General features: G+C 42.1%; 1 protein-coding gene across 4 annotated transcripts in view; it reads right to left on the bottom strand.

The window, feature by feature from the left end:
• Positions 1-20058, bottom strand: part of TTC13 (tetratricopeptide repeat domain 13) — a 193075-nt gene that overhangs the window by 55386 nt on the left and 117631 nt on the right. For all 4 annotated transcript variants that reach the window (XM_073557640.1, XM_073557641.1, XM_073557639.1 and 1 more), the window contains one exon: positions 4111-4252. In XM_073557640.1, coding sequence (XP_073413741.1) covers positions 4111-4252 — 142 coding nt within the window. The remainder of the gene's footprint in view (positions 1-4110; positions 4253-20058) is intronic.

Raw genomic sequence — 20058 nt, forward strand, 5'->3', positions numbered from 1 at the left:
TACATTTACATAGTTGACACCTGATTTTGATGCATTGGTATCTTGACTGGGGACAGCTAGAGTGTTGGCGGATCAGTCATTGAGAGCCGATTAAATGAATAATAGAAAGCCAACCTCTGTGGCTAGATAGGGCACAGCCTCAGGGTTAGATAGGATACCTCAACTACCATAACTTGTCTGGTGCCTATACTGTCCTAAACACACTAATCTATCTTGCCACTAAGCATTTTTTTTTGCATTTTTGTTGTATATAGATGGATTGTTCATGGGGTTTAAAATACAAATAAAATTTGATTTTAGGGTATTGTTTTTGTTAAGGGTGTAATTGTCTTCTTGGTAGAAGCTTGCGTTTGAGAGCTTATTTCAAAAGCTTCTCATCCAGCCACTCAGTTGTTCTGCTTTAGACTAATGAGAGGCAAAAAACTCAAAACACATGTCTGCAAATCTTATACACAGTCCAAATCAAAGTCTAAGGCTATGTGCACACGTTTGGAATTGCCACGGCAATTCCGCAACTCCCTCCCACCAGAAATACGCATGCGGAATTGGCATGCGTATTCCCACTAAACACTAGTGTTTTGCAAGCGTAATTAGCTTACAGAATGCTAGCGTTTTCCAAGCGATCTGTAGCATCACTTGGAAAACTGATTGACAGGTTGGTCACACTCGTCAAACAGTGTTTAACAAGTGTGACCAACTTTTTACTATTGATGCTGCCCATGCAGCATCAGTAGTAAAAAGATATAAAGTTAAAAATAATAATAAAAAAAAACAAGTCGTGATATTCTCACCTTCCGGCGGCCCCACCAGCCTTCTCGATCCTCGGCAAGTCCCGTTCCCAGCGATGCATTGCGACAATGACCCCAGATGACGTAGGATCACGCAAGACCGCTATGTCATCACAGGTTATTGTCACAATACAATGCATAGCTGGGAACGGGAGTTGCCGGGAGCATCGCGAGGATCGGGAAGGCTGCGGGGGCCGCCGGAAGGTGAGAATATCAAGATTTTTTAACAGGGATATGGTACCCAGGGCCTGGAGGGCATAGCCACATACTTTGCGCATGCGGAAAGTAAGCAGATTAATGCATTCCTATCTGTGTGGAATCGTGGCGATTCCATATGCACAACATTGCGGAACGACATTGAATTCAATGGGTTGCGTTGTGCAAGTGATTTCGCGGCAAAAATAGTGGCAAAAATGCTTACAATCCGTGACGTGTGCACATAGCCTAAGTTGTGTTGCAAGATCCTTTAAAAAGGGTTTACATTTACTGATAAAATTACTATTTACAGCAGGTGACATTAATGTCATCTCTCTCCTCTTCCGGGAAGAGTCTATTTGCATATTGAATTTTTCTGGGGAACCATGTATGACCTATAAGTCTCCCTACACCAACTTGGCCCTTCAGTAAGAAAAAGCAGTTTCTACTATGCAAAACTAACGTGCCCTGCCTACACAATACAGGAATCACTCCACTATCCATGTATATATAATAAGGTGGTGCAGATGAGCTGTGTGGTTATCGGCCTGCTATACCAATTGACGAACACTTAACAGCTCACATGTAATTAAACTGATTTTTTGTCTTAATTTCTGGAAAAACATGACACTTTTGGATAACCAGGTGAGGCCTTTCAGGGGCAAAAAGAAGGAACAGATAGGTCCAATACTGGGGAAGCCATACAATACAAATAATATGAACCCCATAAGAATAAGTAGAGTTAAGAATCATATCATCAGTTAAGAACTACACTCCCTGACAGAAGTTATGTTGCTTATCCATTGGTTGTATAAATTATTCTTTTGAAAGCTGAAACCCTCCGAAATGTGGTTTAGGTTAAGATAATAACTTGGCATCAATGCAGAAATATTGATCATTTAATGGACACAGAATGGTCAGATTTTGGCAAGACAAAAGTTTTGTCGGCCACAGAAAGTAATGTGATATTCAAACAAATAATTAACTTAAAATGCAAATATATGTGGCATCACATTGGTGAATGAAGTTGTGGTGCTATTAGAGTCATATTTAATATTTTGTGTGACTTCCATGAGCTTGAAGGACTGCGGTTCAACAATGATTCATACAATGTATTAATGAAGTCATCAGAAATAGCAAAGATTGCAGTCTTACATGCCTCCCAGAGTTCATCTAGATTCTTTGGCTTTGTCTTCCAAGCTTCCTCTTTCATCCTACCGGAAAGATGCTCAATGATGTTGATGTCTGGTGACTGGGCTGGCCAGTCCTTGAGCACCTTGATCTTTTTTGACTGGAGGAACTTTGTTGTAGAGAAGGATGTATGAGATGGAGCACCATCCTGCTGCAGAATTTGACCCCTTTCATGATTTGGAATATAAAAGGAAGCTAATACTTCTTGATATTTTATGCTATTGATATTGCCTTCCACCTTGCAAATGTTTTGCACACCCCCATACTGAATGTAACCCCAGACCATGATCTTTCCACCACCAAATTTAACTGTTTTCTGGGTGTATTTTGGATCCATACGGGCTTCAATAGGTCTCCTGCAGTATTTGCGGCGGTTGTGGTGTAATTCTACTGAAAATTCATCACAGAAATCCACCTTCTGCCATTTTTCCAGCATCCATCTGTTTAGCAGGCTGTGGGACTTTGCAAATGCCACACGGTTTTTTATTTGCCTTTTGCTTAGTGCTGGCTTCTGGGCACTGATTCGACCATGGAGGCCATTTCGAGACAGAATACTACAAACTGTTCTAGTTGACACAGGGACTTGAGGTGACCAGGCCTGTTGGAGCTCTGCTGCAGTGGAAGAGGAGCTTGCTTGGGATTTTCTAACCAACAAATGTTCCTCCTGAGCAGTTGTCTTGTGGGGTCTGCCGGACCTGGGCTTGTCAAACACATCTCCAGTCTCTTCAAATCTTTTTGTAATTCTTTGTACTTGACGCTGAGACACATTAAAGGTGCCAGCCACCTCTGCAGTGGATCTGGTCTTCAGCCTCTTGATAATCCAGGCTTTGGTCGCAGGGTGAATTTTTGGCATGTTGTCAGAGCTCAAGTTGAAGCTCAAGTGAAGGTCTGGGGTGCTGGGTTTCTTTTTATACACACCCACTAATTAACTGATCATTTACTGAGCAAAGGTGAGGATGTAAACTAGGATTGGGTGCATTATATGACCAGGTGACAAAACTTTTATCTTGCCAAAAGCTGACCATTCTGTGTCCATTAAATGATCAATATTTCTGCATTGATGGCAATTTATTTTCTTAACCTAAACCACATTTCGGAGGGTTTCAGCTTTCAAAAGAATAATTTATACAACCAATGGATGAATTTAACGTCAGGTTATAAGCTTTTAGTTACATAACATGGATAAGCGACATAACTTCTGTCAGGGAGTGTAGTATAAGGCTATGTGCACACGTATGGAGAAAATGTCTGCATGAAAACCAGACTCCTTCCCAGAAAACGCGCGTTTCTTTCTGCGAGTTTTCTGCGTTTTTAATACGTTTTTTTCCGGAGCGGTCCCAGCCTCATAGAAAATAGCTAGAAATGTGGAATTTTCCGTGAAATTAATGAGCATGCTGCGTTTTTTCCGCGACGCTTTTTTCGTGGAAAAAAACGCATCAATATGCACAAAAAGTGCATTCTTTTAAGCGGTTTATTAGGTAACACCGCAAAAAAAACGCATATGTGTGCACATACCCTAATAGTTAAAACTATGCCAGAAAGAATAAAGGGGGAATTCTTGAGATATGTGAGGAAGGGGGATTACTCCAGAAAATGAGGTGGGAAGAGGAAGCAACTAGCCAATCAAACTTCTATCTACGGGGAATCGGGAATGTTGCTACAGGGGAGAAACTAGTGTAATCCACCCAAGAAGACCAAACCTGTCAACAATTTTACTTAACAGGGCTGTGGGCTTCTCATCAACCATGTCCCATGACAGGTGTCTCGCAACCTCAGGAAATTAGACCAGGTTTTTCCAAGGTTCAGGCAAACAAAAGATAAGGATTAAGTGTGTTTGGGAAAACTTGCAATTTATTTAAGAAGGGCTTAGCATGGTTTTATTTACAAGATTTTAGTAACAAGTCCTGGAATTAGCAATATTTTTGAAAAGACTCACCTTAAAGTTTGTCAGTGCCTCGTGCAGGCTGCCATGGTGGTAAAGCATTATCCCCCTTAGCTGAAGTGTCTGCACATGGTTCTGATTCAGCATCAGTGCTTTCTGGAAGTTCTCCATGGCCGCATCAAAATTACCAAGCTCCCTAGAATCAAACGGGCACCAAATTATAGGCCACACTGGACAGAAGCGTTCATGGCGCGTCTTTTTTTAGGAGGTTGTAACTGTTATGTGAACAGCTTGAAGAATAGAAAATTAGAGAGACTTTTTAGAGTAAGATTTAAAGAGGACATGTCAGGTCTCCCAATATGTCTGCTGTAGCAAACCACTGCATTCCCCATACCCCACACAACTATTCAGGAGTAGCTCGGTGCAATGCTGTTCCTTTTCCTGCTACAACTTTATGAATCATCTGACAACTGGGTGTTACCAGCTGGGGGTGTGTCCTCAGATACCATCCAATCAGTGTGGACAGTCACTGTATAGGGACACACCTTTTTGACAAGGAAAATAACACCTATTGGGCCAACTTATTCATACATTTCTTTGAGGAATAACAGAGGGACTTTACAACACAGACTTAAGAGAAAATCTGGACCGCGATTGTTAAATAACCCCTTCCCGAATATGTATGCAACAGTACGTACTGCGCTGAGGTGGCCATGTCTGGTGCGGACCATGTCAAATAGCTGGCATCTGACTATAAGGATACGCTCACATGAGGGTATATTCTCTCATGCGAGTGAACTGGGCCAATTATGCTAGTGACACTCGGCTCAAACTGTTACAGTTTGCTACGAGTGTCATCTGACTGTGATTTAATTCTCTCGCATGACAGAATCATAGCACAGGTGCGAAAAAGACAGAACTTAATTTCTCCAACGTCTCCATTGTCTGTGTCCGTGGATGTCGGACTGCACTCGAATGTTGTCAGAGTGCAGTCCGATGTTTCACATGCACCCATATACTTGTATGGGTGCCAGTGGTCAGATTATTGGATGCACAAGTAGCATGCTGCGACTGTTTTCTCGTGCCAAATCAGCATTTAAAAAATAGTTGCAGATCTGCACTGCTCCATAATTTAACACTGGTCCGAGTGCTATCCGATAAAACACTGGATAGCACTTGACCATGTTATACGCTCATGTGAGCGAGCCCAAACAACTGTGGCTGTAGCCAATATCCAGGCGTGGCTGCTAACCATTTAAATGATCAAATTCTGACAGGGACATTTAATTGACATTACAGTTGGCCCTTGCACATAGTGGGTCACTAACAGACTGCGTGATGCAATTGCAAAGGCAGATAAGGTACTATGTATGACATGAGCTTCAAATAAGATCTACATTATGTACTGCAATACAAAATTTTTACAGAGCCTAAAATGACGGCAATGAAAACATGAGCTTGCCATAAAGAACACAAGCCCTCACACAGCTCCATTGTTTGAAAAAGTAAAAACTTTATGGCTCTTGGAAAATGTAGACAATTTTTTTTATTTTTTAGAGAAACAAAATTAATATTTTTTTCTCACCACCTCAAGGGGTTTTTAGTTAGGTTATAGTGGTGTACCTGAAGCGGCACCATCTCCACTCACTATACTGTGAGCGACAACTGAAAGCACATCACAATACTTTGACTAACAGCTCGTGCTGCAAGGCCGGCTGTCAGAGTGTCTGGGCCTGCTTGCATCTGACACTCAAAGTATCAAATTGAAGGAGACGCGGATATTACCCGCGCTGCTGTACCAATAACGATCCAGGCATGTAGATGGTAAAAGATGGTATTTTAGTCTCTATTCTCAACGCGTTTCGAAGTTCGTAAGACTACTTCCTCAGGAGATGCATAAGTCAATCTGACACTCACAATACAGTGAGCGTCAGATACCGTGAGAAAATAAGTTTATTTTCTCCCGGTAACCACAATTTCAGTAATGCTGCCAATAACAATTGTAATGTTATTAACCTCTTCTGCCTTCAAGTCTGTTTTCACCTTCATGACCAGGTCAAATTTTACAATTCTGACCAGTGTCACTTTATTAAGTAATAACTCCGGAACGCTTCAATGGATCTCACTGATTCGGAGACTGGTTTCTCATGACATATTGTACTTCATGAAATTGGTAACATTTCGTCAACATGACTTACGCTTATTTCTGAAAAAAAAAAAAATAACGGAAATATGTCAATTTTAAATCTTTTATTTTTTATGCACTTAACTCCTTTTGCAACATGCGCCGTGCTTGTAAAAACGTCAGCGCGGCACACAAAAAATAAGCCCTCACCTAACTCGAGATCATGAAAAATGGAAAAGCTACGGGTCTCAGAAAATGAAGCAATTTTTTTTTTTTTTAAATAAACTTTGGATTTTTTTTCCACCACTTAAATAAAAAAAGAACCTAGACATGTTTGGTGTGAACTCGCAATGACCTGGAGAATCCTAATGGCAGGTCAGTTTTAGCATTTGGTGAACATAGTAAAAAAAAAAAAAAAAAACAGTTGTAGAATTGCACCTTTTTTCCAGTTTCACCGCACTTGGAATTTTTTTTCCCCGTTTTTGAGTATACAATATGGTAAAACGATTGGTGTCCTTCAAAAGTACAACTCGTCTTGCAAAAAATAAGTCCTCACATGGCCATATTGATGGAAAAATAAGAAAAAGTTATAGCTCTGGGAAAATGGGGAGCGAAAATCAGAAACGCAAAAAAATAAAAAGGGCTTCGGCGAGAAAAGGTTAAAGAGAACCTGTCAGCAAGATTGTGCACAGTAACCTACAGACAGTGTCAGGTCGGAGACATTATACTGATTAAAATGACACCTTGTTTGAGGAAATTCGTCTTGTGGTTGTAGCTGAATCTTTATTATGTTAATGAAATTCTTGTGCTCCGGGGCAGCCTGTGGGGGGGTCTTTATGTGGTGCTCTGCATACATATTCATCTGTATGGGCTTATGACAAGGTCACTGATCCCTCGGTGACCTGCCCAATATTTTACATACTGAATATAATAAGGTTTAAAAAAAAAATTCTCATTCAGCAGGCAGGTGCCTGCGCTGCAGCAGGATACGAGAGATAATAAGCATATTTTATTTTATTTACACAGTTTTACGAATTGTGTTTTTTTCCCCAAATAAAATGGCACAGGCAGCCACGCCTGTGAAGTAGCATCTATGGCATTCCGTTTGGACGCAGTGAAGGGCTAAGAAGAGAAGGAGCGCCAGTTGACTTTTTGAATACAAAATTTGCTGGAATAATTAGCGGACCTCATGTTGCATTTGAAGAGCCCCTGATGTACTTAAACAGTGGAAACCATCAACAAGTGATCCCATTTTGGAACCTAGACCCCCCCAGGGAACTTATTTAGATGTGTGATGACCACCCTGAACCCTCAGGTGTTTCACAGAAGTTTATAATAGAGCCGTGAGAAAAAAAACAAAAACATTTTTCCCACAAAAATCTTATTTTAGTCCCATTTTTTTTTTTTTTTATGAAAGTAACGTTTACAGAATGGAACCTAAAATTTGTTGTGTAATTTCTCCTGAGTACACAGATAACCCCATATGGGTGGGTAAACTACTGTTTGGGTTCACGACAGGGCTCAGAAAAAAAGCAGAGCCCTTTTGGAACGCAGACTTTGAACTTTGATGGAATGGTGTGCAGGTGTCATGTAGCATATGGAGAATCCCTGATGTGCCTAAACAGTGGAAAACCTCCACAAGTGACTCAGTTTTGTAAACTAGATGCCTCAAGGAATTTATGTAGATTTGTGGTGAGCACCTTGAACCCACAGATGATTCACAGAATTTTACAACGTTGATCTGTGGAAATGAAAAAATATGAGTTATATATTTTTCACCCAAAAGTGTCATAGTCCTAAATTTTTTCATTTTCACAAGGAGAGCAAAAAAAAAACACACAAAAATGACCTGAAAATTTGTTGTGTAATTTCTCCTAAGTACAAGGATACCCCATATGTGTTTGAAAACTATTTTTGAGGCACTGCACAGCTCAGAAGGGAAGGAATGCTAGATTGGAGTTCAGATTTTAACTTACTGATTTGAGGGCGTGATGTCGCATTGGTAGAGCCCCTGGAGGTGCCGAAAAAGCAGACCCCCTCCCCATAAGAGACACGATTTTACAAACTACACCTGTGAATTAATTCATCAAGGGGTTCAGTGATCATATTGACCCCACAAATGGGTCACAGAATTTTATACCATTGTGCAGTGAAGAAAAAATGACATTTTTATAACCAAAATTTAGTTTTAGCCCCAGATTTTACATTTTTTACACTGGGAAATAGGTAAAAATTACACAAATGTGTGCCACAATTTCTGCTGAATGTAGAAATATCCCATATGTCGATGTACAGTACTGCTTAGCCATACAGTGAGACTCAGGAGGGGCAGGGCGCTATTTGCTTCTTGGAGTGCAGATTTTCCTAGACTAGTTTGTGGACACCATATACAGAGCCCCTAATTGCTAGAAGAGCAGAATCCCTCTTCAAGTGACCCGATTTTGGAAATTATACTCCTTTGGGAATTTATCTACAGATGTAGTGATGATTTTGACTCCATGGGTGTTTTCCAGAAACAAGCAGGAGTGGATGTTGCGGAGTGAAAATTGCAAACTGCCTTTGTAGTGACCAGTACATGCCAGTTACCAGTATGCGCTAGTGACTAGTATGTGCTTCTGGAGACATGCACATGTACCTTTCCGGCCAATGAATTAAGATTTTGAAGCAGAAAAATGCAGCAAAAACGCACAGTGTGAACTTAGCCTTAAAGTTTGAGAAATTTCTAATTTTTCAAACAAAATTTACAAAACCATTTTTAGGGACCACATCCCATCTGAAGTGGCTTTGAAGGGTTATATGAAAGAAAATACCCACAAGGGACACCATTTTAAAAACTGCACACCTCAAAGTGCTCAAAAGAACATTCAATAACTTTATTAACCCTTCAGATGCTTCAAATGAATTAAAGAAATCTAGAATTAAAAAAAGTAAAATTTATCTTTTTCCCACAAAAATGTTGCTTTAGACCCAAATTTTGCTTTTTTACAAGGGTAAAGGGAGATAGTGGACAGTACAATTTGTTGTGCAATTTCTCCTGAGCACAATGATACCCAATATCTACTAGAAAACTACTGCTTGGCTGGCACTTAAATTGCCATTTTGGCTGACGCCATGTCACATTTGATGAGCTCCCGTTATGCCAAAACAGAGAATTCCCCACAAATGACCTCCATTTTGGAAATTACACCTCTTGAAAAAAAAAAATCATCTAGGGGTGCAGTAGTGAGCATTTTTCAAACCTCAGGTGCTTTACAGAACTGTATAACACTGTTCTGAGCAAATGGAAAATTACCATTTTTTCCACTAAAATTTTGCTTTGGCCCCAAGTTTTTTTTATTTTCAGAAGGAAGAGTAAGAGAAAACAAAATTACAATTTGTTATACAATTTCTCCTGGCTTGCCAATACACCATATGTGGTCAAAAACTATTTTTGAGGCTTAGTGCAAAGTTCAGGAAGGAAGGAGCGCCATGTTGGAGTGCAGATTTTGATGGAATGTTTTGAGGGTGCCATGTCACATTAGCAGAGCCCCTGAGGTGCCAGAACAACTTAATCCCCCATAAGTGACCTCATATTATAAACTACATCTCTCAATGAATTTATCCAAGAGTGCAGTAGTGACACCACGGGCATCTCACAGAATTTTATACCATTTATACCACACACAAAAAAAAAAAAAAAAATTGTTCCAGCCCCAGATTTTACTTTTTCATAAGAGGAAAGGGGTTGAATTTACACCAAAATTTGTCACACAACTTCTGCTGAACGTGGCAATACTCAATATGTGGCTGTACAGTACTGCTTAGCCACACTGCAAGACGCGGGAGGGAAGGAGCTCCATTTGATTCTTGGAGAACAATTTTAATTGAAAAGTTTGCAGGCTCCATATACAGAGCCCCCAAGTGCAAGAAGAACAGAATACCACTCTTCAAGTGATCCCATTTTGAAAATTATACCCTTCTAGGAACTTGTCTACAGGTGTAATAACGATTTTGACTCCATTTGATATTTTCCAGGAACAAGCAAAAGGGGAAGATGCTGAGTAAAAATTGCAAATCTGCCATTATAGTGCCTGTATATTGTAGTCACCAGTACGTTGTAGTGTCCAGCTGTTGCTTCTGGAGACATGGACCCAATAAATTAGGTAGGCTTTCATCACTACAAACATGTCAATAATGTGGATTATAAATGGGTTTAGGCACTCTGGGGCTCAGAAGGGGGGGCATTTGGATTTAGTAGTGCAGAATTCGCTGGATTTCTTTTAGGGGTATTTTCCAAAGCCTTTGTGCTACCAGTAAAGTAGAAGTCCCCTATTGAGAGTTTACGGACCCGAGTGGGGACACTTGCTTTTTTTGTGGACCGAGTTCAAGCTTTTTTTTTACTGGGATCATTTTACATACCGTATATACTCATGTATAAGCTGACCCGTATATTGGCCAACCCCCCCCTAATTTTGCCTCAAAAAACTGGGAAAACTTATTGACTCGCGTATAACCCTAGGGTGGAAAATGCAGCAGCTACTGGTAAATTTCAAAAATAAAAATAGATACCAATAAAAGTAAAATTAATTGAGACATCAATAAGTTAAATGTTTTTGAATATCCATATTGAATCAGGAGCCCCATATAATGCTCCATACAGTTCATGATGGGCCCCATAAGGTGCTCCATACAAAATACTGCACAAAGGTTAATAATGCCCCCCTAAGATGCTCCATAGAATAATATGCCCCATATAATGCTCCATAAAGGCTATGGCCCCATAAGATGCTCCAAAGATTATGCCCCCATAAGATGCTCCATAGATTATGCCCCCATATGCTGCCCCATAGAATATATCCCCATATGCTGCTCCATAGATTATGCCCCCATATGCTGCTCCATAGACTATGCCCCATATGCTGCTCCATAGACTATACCCTCATAGGATATGCCCCCATATGCTGCTCCATAGGATATGCCCCCATATGCTGCTCCATAGAATATGCCCCCATATGCTGCTCCATAGACTATGCCCCCATATGCTGCCCCATAGGATATGCCCCCATATGCTGCCCCATAGGATATGCCCCCATATGCTGCCTCATAGGATATGCCCCCATAAGATGCTCCATAGAATATGCCCCCATATGCTGCCCCATAGAATAAACCCCATATGCTGCTCCACAGACTATGACCCATATGCTGCTCCATAGACTATGCCCCCATATGCTGCCCCATAGACTATGCCCCCATATGCTGCTCCATAGACTATGCCCCCATATGCTGCCCCATAGACTATGCCCCCATATGCTGCCCCATAGACTATGCCCCCATATGCTGCCCCACAGAATATGCCCCCATATGCTGCCCCACAGAATATGCCCCCATACACTGCTCCATAGAATATGCCCCCATAGGCTGCTCCATAGACTATGCCCCCATATGTTGCCCCATAGAATATGCCCCCATATGCTGCTCCATAGAATATGCCCCCATATGCTGCTCCCATAAGAAGCTCCATATATTATGCCCCCATATGCTGCTGCTGCTGCAAAAAAAATGCCATACTCACCTCTCCTGCTCAGGACCCGGGCACCTGAGATATTCACCTGTCCGCACTAACCACATCACCGCCCCCTCTGCTGCCTAAATGTCACTGACACAGGACGCAGCAGACAGCGGTGAGCAGCGATGGACCCCGGACAGGTGAATATCGCTATACTTACCCCCTCCTGGCACGGTCTCTGCAGCCCCGCTTCTCCACGGTCTCCCTTCCTTCCTTCAGCGGTCACGTGATACCTCTCATTACACTCATGAATATGTGCATATTCATGAGTTTAATGAGCGGTACCACGTGACCACTGAAGGCAGGAACAGAGACCGTGGAGAAGCGAGGGGGCTGCAGAGACCGCGCCACGGGGGGGGTATGATCTCGGACACCCCCGCCGACCCCCGGTATAAGACTCGTGTATAAGCCGAAAGGGGGACTTTCAGCCCAAAAAATGAGTATATAAGGTAACATTTTGGATCACAGTTATCCGATGCTCTACGCTGAGCACTTACATCAGGGTTTCCATCTAAATCTCTGAATGACAGGATTCAAATGAAACTCCTGATGGATCCATTAACTATAATGAGGCAGCAGAGTTACTCTGGACTACGTCAGGCCTCTGTCCTTTTCAAACATACACAAAACTGTGGTCAACCGCACTTTTATGCACACTGCACACTTAAATGACGGACACAGTGCCTCCATCTGCCCTTATAGGGTATCTTCTGCCATGGGTTCCATCTGAATCACATATTTACACGAAAAGGCTGGTGTAAGCACTAAGCATAGAATGCAGAATAAATGAGAGCCGAGCCTTACTGCGATCTTTGGGAGGCAGAATGAACAAATCAACAGATGAAGAATTGGTTTTATTTTTTACGCCGTTCCTCGTGCAGTATAAGTCATTAAACGACTTTATTGTTTGTGTTGGTGCCATTACAACAATACCAGATTTATATCCATTTTTCATGTTTGGCTGCTATCACACGTTTTCAATAAAAAAGTTTCTGCATCACCATGTTCTGAGACCTATCATTTTTGTATATTTCTTCCGACAGTCATGTGAGGGCTTGTTTTTTTGCGGAACAAGTTTTTATTGGTACCATTTTTGGGACATAACATTTTTTTATTGCTTGGAAGGCAGAATGAATAAACTGAAATTCAGTATTTTTTTTTATGCCATTCCACATGTCGTAAAACCAATAAGGCAGCTATATTATTCGGGTTAGTACGATTACAAAAATACTCCATTTATATAATTTTTTTATGCTTTGGCGATTTTACTCAATACAATTTAAAAAAAAAGTTGTTTTTTCATTGCTATATTCTGAGAACTATAGTTTTTTTTTATTTCTCTGCTGATATAGCTATATGGAAGATTGTTTTTTGGGGACAAGATGATGTTTTCAGCTATACCATTTTTATCTACATTCGACTTTTTGATCATGTTTTATTCCACTTTTTGTTTGGTAGTACCATGAAAAAGCATTGTTTACCACCTTTTTATTTATTTTTTATGGTGTTCACTGAAGAGGTGTACTTTTTTTGTTTTTACATAAACATATATATTTATTGATATTTTTTTTTTATTTTGTGACATCAAAACTTTTATTTTTTTCTACTTAGTCCCTCTATGGAACTTTAACTTTTAATACTCTGATCACGAGTATAATGTGTTACACAGCACCAGCAGTGCGTTATATATGGCTGAATCTTGAATGTTAATACCCGGCACTACCGCCGGTACTCAGGAGCAGAATATGCGGCTCCATGTATTGCTATGCGGCAACACGCTCCGCTCCTGAGTGCTGCCGGGTATTAACATGCGAAACTCGACCATATTCCTCACATGTGTGATCCCGGCACCGACAGAACACGTATTAGACCACACTCCTGGCATGGTTTAAACAACCTACCGTAGTTGGCAAACCTGGAGGTCATCATAATGATATCGGGTTGCCACAGCAACGATCGGGCCCTCGCGAGGACGCCGCGGGAGCCCTCTCTTCTAGCATCCTATATGTTGCACTCAATATCAATCTCGGCATTTAGGGGGTTAATTGGCTCGGGCTCCAACTCCATTACAAGCGAATGTTCTATTATCATATTAGACAACCTCTCTATTAAGTAGGCAACAAGAATGAGGGGAGTTCTGATAGCGCTAACTTTGCAGCATGCAATGCATATAGGGAGAAGTACAGTGCCTTGCGAAAGCATTCGGCCCCCTGGAACTTTTCAACCTTTTCCCACATATCATGCTTCAAACAAAGATACCAAATGTAAATTTTTGGTGAAGAATCAACAAGTGGAACAGACAATTGTGAAGTTGAACGAAATTTATTGGTTATTTTAAATTTTTGTGGAAAGTCAAAAACTGAGAAGTGGGGCATGCAAAATTATTCGGCCCCTTTACTTTCAGTGCAGCAAACTCACTCCTGAAGTTCATTGTGGATCTCTGAATTATCCATTGTTGTCCTACATGACTAATGATAAATATAATCCACCTGTATGTAATCAAGTCTCCGTATAAATGCACCTGCTCTGTGACAGTCTCAGGGTTCTGTTTGAAGCACAGAAAGCATCATGAAGATCAAGGAACACAACAGGCAGGTCCGTGATACTGTTGTGGAGAAGTTTAAAGCCTGATTTGGATACAAAATGATTTCCAAAAATTTATACATCCCAATGAGCACTGTGCAAGCGATCATATTGAAATGGAGGAGTATCATACCACTGCAAATCTACCAAGACCCAACCATCCCTCTAAACTTTCATCTCAAACAAGGAGAAGACTGATCAGAGATGCAGCCAAGAGGCCCATGAACACTCTGGATGAACTGCAAAGATCTACAGCTGAGGTGGGACAGTCTGTCCATAGGACAACAATCAGTCATACACTGCACAAATCTGGCCTTTATGGAAGAGTGGCAAGAAAGCCATTTCTCAAAGATATCCATAAAAAGTGTTGTATAAAGCTTCCAACAAGCCACCTGGGAGACACACCAAACATGTGGAAGAAGGTGCTCTGGTCAGATGAAACCAAAATCGAACTTTTTGGCAACAATACCAAATGATATGTTTGGCGTAAAGGCAACACAGCTCATCATCCTGAACACACCATCCCCACTGTCAAACATGGTGGTAGCAGCATCATGGTTTGGGGCTGCTTTTCTTCAGCAGGGACAGAGAAGATGCTTAAAATTGATGGGAAGATGGATGGAGCCAAATACTGGACCATTCTTGAAGAAAACCTGTTGGAGTCTGCAAAAAACTCGAGACTGGGACGGAGATTTGACTTCCAACAAGACAATGATCTCAAACATAAGGCAAAGTATACAATTGAACTGTTCTGTCTCCAACATAATTAATGATCTTTGACTGTCTACTTGTTTATTTTATAATATACAGTGATTTGCTAAGAGTATCCATAATGTTCAGTTTCAGCCATGGGTTTGGTGTTTTCATTGTTTTTGGCTCCATCTACTGACCAGAGTCATAACTGCATGTTATTATACACTGTACTTCCTGAATTCTATTTTCCTCTCTTTACAATGCATTTTGGGAAGGTTTGCAAAGCATCCTGGTAAGTTGCAAAGCATCATGGTTAAGTTCAGCCCCCATTTTTCCCTCCAGTTCTCCATTTTCTATCAAGCCTGCATTTTGTGAACATCTCATTTATCTACTCCCCTTGTGTTGGCATCGCTGGTAGGTGGTCACGCTTCCTATATCTAATTCTATCTCATACTACCCTGCTTACTTAGCTCCCCCCTGGTTAGCTAGTAGTGCAGATATGTATGTTATGTATATATGTATTCCTATGAACCCAGTACTGATTGTATTTATATGTTTTGTTGTAGTTTCACCACATCTATACACCCTATGTTCAATAAAGCACAGATTCAACTACAGTCTCCCTTACTGGACCCCGGTATAGCGGTTTAGCTGCTTGTTAAGCTACACGAACACCGGTTCATTTAGTGAGGACATGACAGTGAAACAGCGGCTCTCCAGCTAGTGGGAATACAGAGAGAAGAATCTTCCATCTTGCAGGACCGCAGTAAAACAACAGCTAGCCAGCTAGTGGGAACTCAGAGATAGAAGAGAGTTTTCCATCCTGCAGAGGCCAGTAACACAGCTCCATCCAGCTAGTGCAATTCAAGGAAAAGAAAACCCTTCATCCAGCTTGCAGGAACTAGTAAACTGCAGAAATCCATCTAGTGAGATTCAAGTTACCGGCTACAGAGACTGATACAGCTACAGCAATCTCTGCCCAGCCAAGCATCCCTCCAAGACACCATGTCCCACAAATCACACAGGACAAAATCCGCTACATCTGTCTCCTCAAGACTGCATCCATCAGCAGCGCGGTCGCCATTGTATGCGCAAATGCGGAAGCCGCCAAAATGTGAGTACGCTATGCTGAAGAAGAGATGCAACTTAAATTAGAGAAGGCACACCTAGAAGATCAAGATAGAAAGTCACGCATAGAGAGAGAGGATCAAGAGAGAAAGACGCAGTTAGAGAAGGCACATGTGGATGCCGCCTTGGAGAGCCTAGCAGTAAATAGAGAGGCTGCTGCAGCTCTAGCAGAGGCAGAAGCACTAGAAGCCACGCACAACCCTGAGCTGCATAGCCGTAGCAGTGCGTCAAGTCTGAAGTTGCCACTGCAAGATTCACCACAACGCACATCTCAGTATGTAAATTAACTTCCTGATCCAAACTATAACCAAGATCACGACACGTCCAGTTAAACGAGTGAGAGCCATCATGGGGATCAGCTCTAGGAAAACGTAGAGCAAAACAACTCTGCTAATGTCTTCCTTGCCCCTCACCAGGTAACCAACGTGAATCACCTTGCTGAAACACCGCACGTCAGACCAAAGTAGTATGACACCGGCTGGCGCCACCCTGAGGATACTAACAGGTATGAACACACCTCACACCACTATCAGGGTGACCCATCACCAGTATACTCTGCTGACAACTGGTTCACATCAGAATTTGCTAAGCTCATCTCACGACGTGATCTGGTTGCCAAGGGACTCATGAAATTCACTGACCACGCTGAAGGTTACAGAGCTTGAAAAGCTTCCTTCCAAAATGTCACTAGACACTTGGGGCTACAACACAGGGAAGATATAGACCTCTTAGTCAAATACCTGAGAGAAGAGTCAGTCAAACACGCAGTAAGGATCAGAGACATTAATATAAACCACCTTCAAATCTGCCTTAAAGAGATCTGGAAGAGGCTGGATGAGTGTTACGGCTCTGCAGAGGTAATAGAGAGAGCCTTGTTCAAAAGAATCGATTACTTTCCTAAAATATCGAACAAAGGTCTCCCACAACTTAGAGAGCTAGGTGACCTGCTACAGGAGGTCCTAGTTGCCAAATGTGAAGGTGACCTACAAGCACTTGCATATCTTGACACAAAGGTGTTAACCCTATATTCCAAAAGTTGCCCTACAATCTACAGGAGAGGTGGCTCACACATGGTACGACGTACAAATACAAACACAGTGTTTCATTCCCTCCCTTCTCAGTCTTTGTAGACTTTGTACACGAACAAGCGACAGTCAGAAATGAACCCAGCTTTGACTTTGCAATGTCATATGCCACACCACCACCAGCTGCAAACCCACGCATAACATCTGTGGCAGTGCACATGACTTATGTTTCTTCTCCAAGTTCCAATTACAGGTCTGATGGCCGCTCTCCATCAGAGACAAAGGTGCAGGACCCTGACCAACGGTGCCTGCTCCATCAGAAGCCTCATCCACCCCTGAAATGCAGAGCCTTCAGAGGAATAAATCTATGCTGGATCGCAGAAGCTTCCTGAAAGAGGACGTAACCGCTACAAGTACTGCTCATCCACCACTCATCTCACCAAGGATTGTAAGGTCAGTGTAAAATGCACAGAATGTGGCACCACAGATCATAACACTGGCCTACACCCTGGCCCAGCTCCATGGAGTGCACAAAACACGCCAGATGACAGGGAGGAAAGGAGCACTGATGCAGCTACGCCAGAGATCACTTTACAATGTACTGAAGTCTGTAAAGGGACAATAGACAGTAGGTCTTGTTCTAAAATATGCCTCGTCAGAGTGTACCCAAAGGGTCATAGAGACAAAGCTGTGAGACTGTAAGCTATCTTGGATGATCAAAGTAATCGATCCCTGGCTAGATCAACATTCTTTGTCCTATTCAACATCAAAGGACCAAGCACTCCCTACTCATTAAAGACATGTGCAGGTACTGTGACAACAGCAGGCAGGAAAGCCACTGACTACAAAATTGAGTCCTTAGACAGACAATTCTGCCTACCACTACCTACAATCATCGAGTGTAATCAGATCCCAGACAACAGATATGAAATCCCTACACCAGATGTGGCAATCCATCATGCTCACTTGAAACGCATAGCACACCTTATACCGGAACTCGATCCTCAGGCACAGATAATACTGCTGTTGGGAAGAGATATCCTATGGGTTCATAAAGTGAGAAGTCATATCAATGGACTCCACAATGCTCCTTATGCCCAAAAGCTAGACCTAGGATTGGTCATAATAGGAAACGTATGCTTGGGACACATGCACGCCCCATCTTCTGTGACAAGTATGCTAACAAATACATTGGAGAAAAGACACCCATCTCTGTTTGAACCTTGCAACAACGAGTTCCATGTCAAGGAACTACCACACAGCATCCAACTGCCCAATCATTTAATAGACTTTACTCATGACAGCAGTATGGTGTCAGGAAGCTATGAAGATCAGTTGGGGTGCACAGTCTTCCAGAGAACTAAGCAATACAACCAAGTAGCAATGTCGGTAGAGGATAAGTTGTTCTTAGAGGTAATGGACAAGGGACTTGAAAAGATGAGACCAACAGCTGAGTCGCACCTCTCCCCTTCAGTACCCACAGACCACGTCTACCAAACAACAGAAAATCAGGCCTTAAAACGTTTCTCCTCCCTTAAACATAATCTGCAGAAGAAACCAGAGATGAAAGATCACTTTTTCTCCGTCATGTCAAAGATTTTTGAGAACTGCCATGCAGAACTAGCTCCCACTCTCAAAGATTCTGAAGAATGCTGGTTCCTACCCATGTTTGGAGTATACCACCCTAAGAAACTGAGCCAAATTAGAATGGTGTTTGACTCCAGTGCTAAGTTTGATGATATCTCCCTGAACGATGTTCTACTGACAGGACCAGACCTCAATAACAAACTGCTGGGAGTACTTATGCGCTTCCGTAAGGATTCCATTGCCTTCATCGCCGACATCCAGCAAATGTTCCATTGTTTCCTTATGAGAGAGAGAGAGACAGGAACTTCCTAAGATTCTTCTAGTACAGAGACAATGATCCTACTAAAGAATTCACAGAGTACCGCATGAGAGTGCACATCTTTGGCAATAGTCTTTCTCCTGCAGTCGCCATCTATGGACTCAAAAGGTCAGCTCAAGAAGGAGAAACAGAATACGGATCAGAAAAAAGACTTTTATGTTGATGACTGTCTGAAAGCCATGCCTTCGAATGAGACTGCAATCAGTCTTCTCAGGAGAGCCCAAGAGATGCTTGCTTGCTCCAACCTCAGGTTTCACAAAATAGCCTCAAACAGCCAAGAACTCATGAAAGCATTCCCATCACAAGACTTGTGTAATGGTCTCAGAGACCTGGACCTGGGGTCAGACCCGACACCAATGCAACGTAGCCTCGAGTTTCTCTGGGATCTACAGTACAGTCAGACACTTTCAGCTTTCAGGTCAGCCAGGAAGAAAAGCCTTTCACACGCAGAGGTGTCCTGTCTACCATCAACAGCCTGTACGATCCCCTGGAGTTTGCAGCTCCTGTTACTATACAAGGCAAAGCCATACTAAGAGACTTAACTAAGGAAACTTCTGACTGGGATGCACCTCTGCCACCTGATAAGAGAATCCAGTGGAAAGTATGGAAGAACTCCTTAGCAGCCCTCTCCAACCTGAATGTTCCAAGACCATACACCCCTGTGCCGTCTACAGAAATACAAAGCCAATGACTATGTATTTGCAGATGCTTCTGTCAAAGCAATCGTTGCTGTTGCCTACCTCAAAACTGTGGACTCCAAATGTCAGAGCCATATTGGATTCGTTATGGGGAAGGCCAAACTTGCTCTACAACCAGAGCACACCATACCAAGGTTAGAAATTTGTTCTGCAGTCCTAGCCGTCGAGTTAGCAGAGTTCATCGCATCCGAGATAGACATCGACCAGACACAGGCCAAGTTCTACTCAGACAGCAAAGTAGTCCTGGGATACATCCAAAATGAAACCAGGCGATTCTATGTGTATCTCAACAACAGAGT

Source organism: Dendrobates tinctorius, unplaced genomic scaffold, assembly GCF_039654945.1.
Source record: "Dendrobates tinctorius isolate UK_male_01 unplaced genomic scaffold, ASM3965494v1 ptg000250l, whole genome shotgun sequence".
Taxonomy (NCBI): domain Eukaryota; kingdom Metazoa; phylum Chordata; class Amphibia; order Anura; family Dendrobatidae; genus Dendrobates; species Dendrobates tinctorius.